General features: G+C 30.3%; 1 protein-coding gene across 1 annotated transcript in view; it reads right to left on the bottom strand.

Moving 5' to 3' along the window:
- LOC108754087 overlaps positions 1-11,900 on the bottom strand; it is a 126,515-nt gene that overhangs the window by 25,083 nt on the left and 89,532 nt on the right. The window contains exon 2 of the mRNA XM_018496137.1: positions 3,842-3,892. Coding sequence (XP_018351639.1) covers positions 3,842-3,892 — 51 coding nt within the window. The remainder of the gene's footprint in view (positions 1-3,841; positions 3,893-11,900) is intronic.

Raw genomic sequence — 11,900 nt, 5'->3', positions numbered from 1 at the left:
GAAAAGATTTCTATCTTGCGTGAATGATTTGGTTTCTGTCGGGGCAAGCATTTATAGGAAATATTCCTATGAAATTCTCCGTAATATGATTGACGTCAAAAAGGTGTAAGATAAATAAAAATAACTGTGCGGATGTATTAAATTACGCAGAGCTGTTAATAAATATTCCTATCATCAATATAACGTAATAATTAAATTTCTGTGAAAACTGATTTGTTATCTTTTATCAATTAATCGATATACCGCGGGTTGTACTAGATACATGTTAAACATGACAATAAAATGCATTAAACGCGTAACATGCGAACGCACAAAGGTGTTAAGGATATAGTGTACCAATTTTTACAAATGCGTACTTTAAATAAACTACATTTTTATTAAATAACAATTTTTTGTTTTTTTATTTTACTTAATATTATTTTTTTATTGTAAACTAAAATTGAAAAAGTAATAACAAAAATTTTATTTTTTTGTACGAGTACTTTAAATATTTAAGATAATTTATAACAGGTTTTATTGCAATTAAGAGATTAGTTACAAATATTTAGAAAAAAGTAAATATTTTGTTTATTTGCAAAACAAATTAACTTCTGCAACGCAATGTGTTATACATATAAATTATCTGGAATATTTAAAATATCTATTTACATAAAATTGAGATTTTTGTCATTATTTTATAATATATTTTTGTTAGAGCACAAATATTACTTCTTATTGAAATAACTTTTAATCCAGATGATGAACCGTCGCTAAATTCTATATTATCTTTTAAATGCGATCTAGAATAATCTGTAATTTTATCGTAACTCTTTCATCATTTTGAAAGCATGTGTAATATATCCTCCATGCATTTTAATAGCAGATAGCTTGCTTTTATAAAAAAAGGAGAAGAAGATAAATCCAGAACAACGTTCTTTCTCTCACACTTCGAATTTTCGCTTAGGTCTCCGCACAAGAATATCCTACGCAATATGTTATGTTAAGTACTGAATCGTAAACTGACGCCTATACATTGTACATAATAATAAACTTACATCAAAGCACGAAGAAAATCGTAACATAATATATACTGTTACATATAGGTTTACTATAATATTACATAGGCTTCAGTTTACGTTTAATACTTAATGTAGTATTACGTGTTACAGATGACTTTGTCCGAATACAGCCTTATTCGGAATGCTGCAGTTACAGTTCGAAATTATTTTTCATTATTTGTCTTTTATATAATATTTACGGGAAATTACATATACAATAACAAAACTGCCGTTGGGTTCACCTTTTTTCAATCAAACTTTTTCATTCTCTAATCGAGCTATATTTTCGTATAAAACTTTTTTTATCTCTTGCATTTAATTAAATTGAATAATTGGACTTCTCTCTGTTTCCTTTTGATTACCTCTGTTGTGATTTTATTGTTATTTTACTGGTGTTAAATTAAAATGTACATGTGTGCGTGCGTGTAGACACGTGATTTAATTATATGATAAAGCAATTTCTACAGTGGCTCCCAAAAGTTTTCGGCCAACATATAATCTTATATTTTTTTATAATAATTGTTTGCCAATCTATTTTTCAGAGTCAATCAGTTTGTAAAAGTTAATAAAATTCTTGTTATAATCAATTTAAGAACACGATATTTTAAATACTAGAATATCTTAATCAGCATTTGCGAGTCCAATCGGACTAACCACGTTCAAAAACTGTTTATTTTCAATTACATAATCTTATTCCTGGAATTTTGACTTTTAAAATAAAACAAAATTGTTCAGTTACGTTGACTTCAAGCAAAAATATGTTAATTAAAGTACTCTCTAAATTCGAATCAGTGCAGAAGTTCAACTAAAAAAGAAAAGTTTGAGCATTATATAATTAAAATACTGATTTGCACGTTAATTTCAATCTTCCAATATCATGTTCATTGAATTTATGCACTAAAACAAAGTTCATTAGATTACATAAAAGTTAGCTAGATTAGGGATCTCATATTTCAATCATTGATTATTAGTGGCATATGTGGCATTAATATGTCATTGATTATCCACTGATTCAGATTTAGAGAATAACTGGATAAGTACAGCTAAGGAAGTTTTGGAACAAATGTTAACAATAAGTAGAGTTAGATTTTTATTTGTACAAATTCTTTTTTTTTAGCAAAACAATAGTTATTCATTGGTTGAAAACTTTTGGCAGTAATTATATTTAAATAAAATACAAAAAAGATAACAATATTTTTTTACTAGTAATTAAATACTGATATACCAATTTTTTAAATATAAACAAACGGCTCAACTGATACGAAATCATATAAATATACAAGAATTACAAGCCATAAACAATAATAAATACAAAGTATAACGCAATTGATATATCATATCCGTTTTAGTTAAAAAGTAAAAATCCTCGGAGCAGCTTGGAACGTTCACTCTTTGTAACGTCACTTTGTCTGTAGTTGCAGCAAAATGGAATCGTGATGAAGACAACAGACTGGGCGTATCAATTTCACGCGGTACAAACGGAAGAGACAGAGAGGCGCAGTTACTTCAGAGAATAAACGAAGGAGAGAGAATGGAAACTTGAACTGAGGAAACCTGACTGAGACCTCGCTAATTTCAAGGGTTAAGTTAAGCTCGTAATGCGTCTAAAGGCCAAGGAGAAGGCGAGAGTAGAAGGGAAGGAACAGGAGCCAAAGGCGATTGCAGGCAATGCAATCTAGATAATTCCTTCACGGAACAGTCGATCTCGTGAGACAATAATGAGTACCTCTATTCACGACAAATTCAGCCACTTCGGTACGCAAAAGGACGAAAGCGAATTTTCCACGTTTTTACACTTGTTCGGATAATTATGTTATTGTCATGATTGTTACGTTCAGATTTCTATAAAATTACACCTCGAAATCCTATATTTTCCTTTAAATTGAAAATCATCATTGACAAAACGAAGAATAGAGTTAAGTAAGACGCATTGATTTATCATCCCAAGAAAATCTGTTTAAAAAAATTAATTAGTTTCCATTCGGCGAAGACACGATTGAACTGATTAGATCAAAATAAACGTATTGATGACAAATGTGTGATAATTAAAGAAGTATATAAGTATTTTTTAACAACTTACTTTTTAAAATAAAAAGATTATGAAAAAATTAGAGATTTTCCTGTAGTGCGTTTAAAGGTAAGTAAGATAAAAAGTTTGGCTACAATGTAAAATTATATTATATAATTTTACTTAATTAATTTTAATTTTATTATATAATTAAAATTGTATTGATTGTATTATTAGTATAAAATTATTTTATTTCATACTATTTTAAATTCAAAAATTATAAAAAGTAGACATGTTTTTAGAACGTTATTAAAAAAACAAATTTTTATTTAAACTAAAAAATTGTTTTATTAAACGTCATGTTATTAAACTTTTTATATGTATGTAACAATCATTTCTGTATAAAAATATAAATTTCCAATTTCAATTATTTTTTGCAAACGCTGTACACCTAATACATCCTTCATTATTTATACGTTCTTACTCAACATATTTTTTATAAAACTTTTTTATAGACTACGAAAAAGTTTTCTTCAAGTTAATCAATAAAAACTCTCGATAAGCTTGGGATATTCTGTATCGACTAAATTTAAAATATGACACATAAAATATGAATTTTTACAAGATATATTCGCATTCTATACGCAGAAAATTATAGTCGAGAAGTTGCGATTTGATCAATCTCAAACTAAACTAATGACTAAAGTAGACAGCTACCGAGAAAAATGATGAAGAACAGTTAAAGAAGTTCATTCGCGGGCTCGCGAATGAAATTTCATAAAAAATTAATACTCACCGGTATCGTTGGACTGCCGGTGACCCTTGCCATCTGGATTCCACTCTTCTTCTGTAACAAACAGAGAAAACAGCGATTAGCGACAACATTTATTAGCGGGGAAGAAATTTGTAGACAGCATGTTGAGGCTAGACAATAAAAGCAAAAAGTTTCTTCAAAATTATGTTATCTCATTACTACAAATTTATTGCCATTATTATCGAATTTGTGATAATAATTAAATTATTTTACTATATCATCTTTTATACAATATCCTTCTGGCCATAATAATAAAAAATGTCTCTTCTATGTTCTTAAACTGATTATTTTAGGTTACAAAACGATAAGTTAGATGCAGATCAAATTGCCATTGCAGTGAATCCTTTCCATCTGAAAGGCACATATTGGTTTCCAGCAAATTTGCAATTATTACAGTGGTAACGCCCCTGTTTGAGAGTTTCCAGAAACTTTGGTAACAAGTATCGGAAAGTTTCCCACGGAAACTGAAGTTCAATTTCGGAAAGTTACGGATATTGCAGAGGCCTACAGCGGAAACCCGCCATTCGCACATCCCACACTTTCCAAGTCAAGTTCCGAATACCTGAGAAAGCGTGAGAGAATCGTTGAAAAGCTCGCGAGGTCGTCTTTCTCGGTTATTTCGACTTTCGTCATTGGCAATTTGGCATGCCATAGACTCATATGCGATTATAAAAGATCCAAGTGAAAAAAATCGATGCGTACTATCACAGTTCTCTGCTATTTATTCCTTTAAATTATGACTTTCATCATTTACTTTTATTTGTATTATTTCTTGTATTTATACATATTATGATAAATAAAGTATACACACAAGATTTTTTGTTGGGATGTTTTAGAGGATAACATGTATGTATTTGAAATCTATTTCAGAAAATAACTTGAAAGAACGAATTACAAACTCTATTGTATCTACTAACTTGTCAGTTACAAAAAACATAAAAAAGTATTTGGAATTGTTTATGTCACGGTAATATATTCAAGCACGTAATGTAAGTAAAAGAATTTTATGACAAAATAAGTAATATCTAGCAAAATAATATTATCTTATTCTAATATTTATATAAATATGCAAAATAGTGAAGAATCAATTTATGCTAAAAAAATATATATAATTCCATTTGTTTATATAATTGTACTTTGCAAAAGTGTATTGTGCATTGTTTAAAAAGATATAATCATAGAATGACAGAGATCATATTAAATAGTTCACTAAAAAGATTTTCCTCTGCCACTTTTTTCTATTGATCTCTTTTAGTTAGAAAAGAACTACATTACAGCTCAGTTATTAGGATCATCCAATATATATATAATAGAGTTAGAAGTTAAAATATTGTTCACGTTCCTAAACATATGTGAATCCGACCAAATATCTACATATATTTTCCATGTAGCAAGCTGCGGTCACGCATGCATAATAGCACGAAAATCGATCGAGCGTTCACGGCGGTGCATTTTTTCGTCTCTCCGACGTTTGAACGCATCACACGTATATTTATGCGAAGTGCATGTCAATATATGATAAACTGCGATACCAAAAAGCGAAACCGAATCGAGGCAAGTCTCGCGTATCCGCATGGAATATGTGTGTGTGTGTGTGTGTGTGTGTGTGTGTGTACGCAAAAAACACATTTACATGTAACAAAACGTAAATCGAACGTGGTATCGACTGTGGGTGCACGCATCCCGAACGCAAATCCTAAATCCAGTAAGCCATAGATCCTTGGTGTTTAAAATTTAGATTTTCCGCAATATTTTATTAGCTGCTCGCTTGCTTTTTTATTCGGACGTATACTTGTTTGCACAACATGTATTTCATATCCCAAGATTATATCTCAATTATATTCTCTATTTTCATTATTCTCTTTAATAATGTATCTATTGTATAAATCAAATAAAATAAAGCTTGATGCAATTCTGTATACTTCAAATAAAATTAAACTTAAAAGTTCTGTTTTATTATAAAATAATTTGCCTTAAATATATTATATATACAATAATAATGTGTACAAATTGCATAATATGTATGATAAGCATAGTATTTACATTAAAATTAAATTTATTTCATAAATTTCATAACATAGAATCTATACGCGCTTTATTTAAACTTTTATATTATTTAATTAATTTATCTGTTTATTCCTTTATAGAAGAGACGATGATTCGCCTCAAGCCGTCTTACCTGCCAAGCGAACTTCTATACAACAGAATGAAATGAAGTGATGTTCGACACGACAAAGTATTTGTTATAATCAATAAAATTAAAATATCAACACCGCATGATTAATTATGGATATTCTATCCATGGTATATGCATATTATATGTATGCGTACACGAGTCGCGCATATTTTATGTTTATTATGCATAATACACCAGTTGTGTGTGCGTGTGAATGTTAGTCATGTACACAAGTTAGTTATGTACACCTGTTCGAGTTGATGATGTAAATGCATGATTGAATTTGTAAGGATCTGACGTACGTACAGCTGCTTTAGTATTCTAAGCCACGCGGGAGATATGAATTTAGATTTATGCCGTGACCCCGTTTTCTTTGAAAGCACTCGTTAGCGAGCCGGCATTCATTAATAAGACTACCCTTCATCTTTAGCGCCCTAACTATTGTTTTTAAGGAGAGTCATAAGATTTTTATTTCAGTTTTTTTATTGACAAGTCCCCAATTTTCAAATAACAAAGGTTTTTTTCTGAAATGTCCCCATATAGGGTCGACAGCAGTTACAACGAAAATCAACGCTCAACTGACAATCGAGGTTCTGTCAACCAGGGGCCATCACTGACAAATAACTGATTACCAAATGACAGCTAAAGTTCTGTTAGACAATACAGGACCACATCATTGATCCAATAGCTGGTTACCAAATAACGGCCAAAGTTTTGTCAGCCAGTACTGGGCCATCACTGGCTAAAATGACTGAGCCATTACTATCTGTCAGTACTGGATCCAAGTTATCATCCAATACTTAGATAGTACTGAGCCAGTAGTTTGCCTGAACTATGGCAATCAGTATTGGCCCAGTACTGGGCTGATTGTAAAATCCTATATGGACGTCGCGTGATTTTCTTTTTTTCCTTTTCAATAATATCACTCATCCAATATAATAAAACAATATAATTAAAAACTTATCATTCTTTAATTGTTTGCAGAAGAAGAACGGAAACAAAAAGAAAAAGAGAACACACTTTTAATCCTCTGCAATCAGTTATCACACTAAAATTGCATTTCAAAATTAATGTCACAAAATATTGATAATTCAAAACATTGAAATTTATTTTCTAGAAAATAAATTTTCTCTATTTTTTTTTGGAGTTGTATCGTTGTTGTAGCAAATAAACGATACGTAGTTTGTAAGTAATTAAATAGCTTCCATCAAATTATATCTCTACATGCGTGGAATCGTATAGATTTTAAATTACCATATATATTGATCAAAGTAAATCGCGAATAAATGGCGTATCTAGTATGTGCAGACTTAAAAGCGGAGTTCTCCCAAGTTTCGCGAAAAATCGAGAAGCATAGAAGAGTCAAAAAGGATGTCGATATTAAGGAAACCGAAAAGGTGAGCATCCTCGGCGTGTCTAAGAGCTTCGCGCTTTTTCTCTACTTTCCTTTCAGGTGTACAATCCTCGTTTGCAAGCTCAAGTCGAGGAACTCTTTCACGGTGCGTTTGGCATAGTAAATGAAATTTATCACGTTCTGTGAGGGCGGCTTGCGGGAAGCTGCTCGTCACAGGTAGACTTCCGGAAAGTGAAATTGCAGCGACGCTTCTCGTTTTTATACTGATGGTCGTCGATTGTGTCCATAGCGATAATGGGTGTTTTTTTTTTCCTGCAATACAGCGTGTTTTTGTGGATCCGCGTTGCAGATGATCGCCGTCACGTAATTGGCGAAACGTGTAACTCGCGCGTCCCTTTCGGCGAGCGAGCGAGCGACCGAGCGTGCGATTGATCCACCGAATATTTTTCGAATGGAAAATTAACACACGGTCGTGGCGCGCATTGTACCGCGTGTTGTTTGCGCGTCAATTTGAGGGCCGAGTGGATGTAGGGGCTACGTCAAATTCACATAGGACAAAAATAAACCGTTCAGATAAATGACTATTTTCTATCGCGTGTAAATTAGCGATATTAAATTAGCGCATTGTTGCATGGTAATTCCTTATTTTCGGATTGTCGTAAATTTTGTAAAAACGCAAAGTCATTTAAAGATAGAAAGCCAAACAGAAATGCCAACGAAGGTAACGTAGAATTTCGTTTGCTATCGTTCATCCATTACCCAGAGGTTTCAGTAATAAACCTGGCTCTAAGAGATAAGAGTCTAAATCCCAAACTCTCTTGGGGTGAACCCCAGCGAGGCAATAATCCTGATTACTGTCTTCTGTAGACGGATTATCGTTGCCCTTACTGTCGTAGATCTTGAAATTGTAACACTCGATCATGACGTAAAATAGGACGTGATCGAACTTCGTAAAATTCAAAAAGATCTATTAATATAATGTGTGAAATAATTTTATAAAATATATAATTAAATATATAAAACAATATAATAAAATATATAAAACAGCATGATAATAATTGAAGAATTTTTTTCACAAAAATCAAACAAATCTAAAAAATGAAATTTTGAGAAAGTAAAGAAATTTTTTCATCTTCAAATCGTTCATTAAATAAATACAATACTTTTGTTCTATATAACAGATATATAACAGATACAAGAATATATAATAGATACAAGGATATATAATAAATGTAAGAACAAAATTTTAAATTTTAATTTAGATATTTTACGGACCTTATTTAAACAAAATAAAAAACTTCTGGACATATTTGGTTTTTGGTGGGGAAACCCTATAATTTTATGAAATGGTTAAACAAATTAATATTAATTCAATCATTTGTAAAACATAAAGCACGATTAATTTTGTACAAGCTCAATTCAGAAGAATATATCAACTGTTTAACTTTATATTGTATACAGTTTTAAAATTGATTTTTACTTATCAACTATCTCTCGTTGCTTCGTCTTTTAACGCACAAACGTTTATTCACAAATTCGTGCAGTGTAAAATCTCCGACAAAGAGGCCACAAGGGAGCGGCAAAGAGTCAACGATATACGTCTTGGAATACTCATATTTCAGAGACGCTCCGTGAATACTTCCTATCCATCGTACAAAGGAGAGTTTGTGACGTTTGTGTACATCGAGAAATAGCCGGTGCTGTAATAGGACGGAAAACTCGTCGGAAGAAGGACGAACGAGAGAAAACGAATTGAGCTGAAGGAAAAAGGCGTGGAAAGACGATAAAATATATCTGCGAGAGAATCTAAATCTCAATATCCCCGATATATCTACTTGAAAATATAATATTTGAAAATGTACGAGAGCCAGTATCAAGTGTTATGTAAAGAAGTTTAGTTATATTATCGCTATTTCTCTCTCGCATACAATACGTTATGTGACATGATACATATTGTGCATGTATTAAGTAAAACATGCTGCCATTTTTATATATCAAACTATATTAGTTTGTCTTTATACAAAAACTAATTTGTACAAAATTATATCGCTCATTTGCTACAATAATGACACAACTCAGTAAACAAAGTTTCTCAGAAATTTATTAAATATTGAATATTTGAATTAAAATTTTAATATTAATTTAAAAATACCAATTTTGGTGTAATATTATGTAACTGATTATAGAGTAATAAAAGATGTTATTTCTTTTTCTCTTATGTGTATCCGTTCTTTTTCTGCAAGCTAATGACAATTGTTGTAGCGAGCAATATATTATGATTTTGTATAAAACAAATATGATAGAATATGAAGCAAAACCTTCTTTTCTTTTCCTACTAAGAGAAAAGAATTTACGTAATTTGGTTTTAATTCAATAGTTGTCAAGATTAAAAGCGTCTAAAACATAGATTGGAAGAAGAAAGTTGCGGAGAGAAGAACACGCGAACATATAGCGAAGAAGAAGCAGAAGAAACCTCACGATAAAATAGAGCGAAGTAGAGTAAGGTCACGGAAGATTTTCGCGTTTTTATTACACTTTGTTGTCGTTAATCTAACTTTGCAAGAATTCACATTACTTTGCTGTAATAAAATATCGTATTGGGATTAGAAGTGCTTCCTGTGTTCTCATTCTATTAGCTCATGCTGTTCGCTGTCTACACGAAAGATATAATAATTAAGTATCCGAGAATATGTTTTATCTATCTAAGCTGAAACGAACAAAATATTTCGTAAATATATTCGTATTATTACAGACAGAAAGTCAACTTGTGTAGTTAGCTTTATGTCTTAAAAATATTTCATCCTCTGTCAGCCATGGAATTTTGCTTATCCCGTCAGCAATCTGGATCTTCAGTGCAGATTTTTTTCGATTATTGTTTCAAACTATATAAAAATTTAAAAAAGTTCTTGAATCTGTGAAGTGTTACTTTAAGTAATTATTAACAAGTTTTTACTTTCATAGAAGTCAATTTTTTGTATTATAATTTACTTATTTTTTACAAGATTTACCTATCAGAATTTACTATCATAATTGTAAATTCTATCAATTATTATTATTATTATTATTCTTGTTAATTATTTTGTTAAATAATTTACTGTGCATTCAAAATATAATTAGACCGGTAAAGGATAAAAATTAATTTTATATTCGAAAAAAAAAAACGAAAATAAAATTAATATCAAGAATAAAAATGAAATCAAATAAAACTAATAATTTCATGTTACAATGAAAGTATTTCGTTAGCGTTACGCAAAGCTTGATTATAAAAGCAATATGAACAAAATACATCAGAATTTTAAGTTTAGCAGCGTCTGAAATATCAAAAAACGCTCGAAATAAACTCCATTCGATGAAAAAGACAAACCTCGTTTCAATAAAAAAAGCACGTTGAAGATCAAGGCTTGTTACAAAAGTACGAGGAAAAAGAGAAAAAACGGAGAAATTGAACAAAGGCAGAAAGAAAATTTATGGAACGAAATAAATCTAGTCTGACAGTCGCAACTTATTTCATCAACTTGGCATTTAATTGACTTTTTTTTAAATGCGCGCGCAAATACAAAGAAAAAGTTCATTGTGTTCCATTATCGACGATTTATTTCCACAAGAGATACTAATGAAAAAAAAAGTATTTAGTGGCCACTTTTGAAATTTCCTACAATAAATTACGTTTTTTGTATATTGACAATCATAAATATGTATAAAGTAATTGTTAATAACAAAGAAAATTGTAAAAAAATTATAAAAATTAAAATTACAATAAAAAAAATATTGGTCTCGTTTTGTCGAACAATAGTAAATTCTGTTTGATCAATTTTACTGTTCAGCAAAAAGCCACTTTTTTTCTCTCAGTAATGCCACAGTACACATAGTCAAAGATTTTTTTCGTGCTGGTACTGAACATGATGCCGTTGGCAGAATTTGCGTAGCACATCAGGATTTTTAGTAAATTGAGGTAAAATGGGTGAAAAATGGCATTTTTTACCATTTTAAACATTTTTTCTACGGCAAAACAAAATCTTGTTTCGAAATAAAGTTTATGGCATTTAAAACTATAATTCAAGAGCTTTTAAATAAATTTAATTCATAATTATACGACTTTTATTTTCATCAAGTTATGACTATTGAATTTTAGACATTTTGCAGTTAAAAAAAATTTTTTTTTTTCTCTTTATAGTATGTACATAACCCGAAGATTTTTTTTACACAAAACACGATACTGTCGTTAGAATTTGCGTAGCACAGAATTTTTAGTAAATTGGAATGTAATAATAAATTGAGGTGGCTTTTGGCCCATTTCATCTCAATTTACTAAAATTCCCAATATGCTATGGAAATTCTGATGATAGCATTGTGTGAAAAAATCTCTGGAATATGTATGATGCTTAAAAAAAAATTTAATGCTATCGTAGAAATACTATATGTATCGATATATATTTTTGGTTTCTATTAATTCCCTGGTTTTCTTAAATATCCAGTTTATCGAATTATTTATTTTTCAGATACTGAGATAA

This window comes from Trachymyrmex septentrionalis, unplaced genomic scaffold (genome assembly GCF_001594115.1).
Source record: "Trachymyrmex septentrionalis isolate Tsep2-gDNA-1 unplaced genomic scaffold, Tsep1.0 scaffold76, whole genome shotgun sequence".
In the NCBI taxonomy this organism is placed as follows: Eukaryota; Metazoa; Arthropoda; class Insecta; order Hymenoptera; family Formicidae; genus Trachymyrmex; species Trachymyrmex septentrionalis.
The sequence above is the reverse complement of the archived record's forward strand: the minus strand, read 5'-3'. Positions and strand labels throughout refer to the sequence as shown.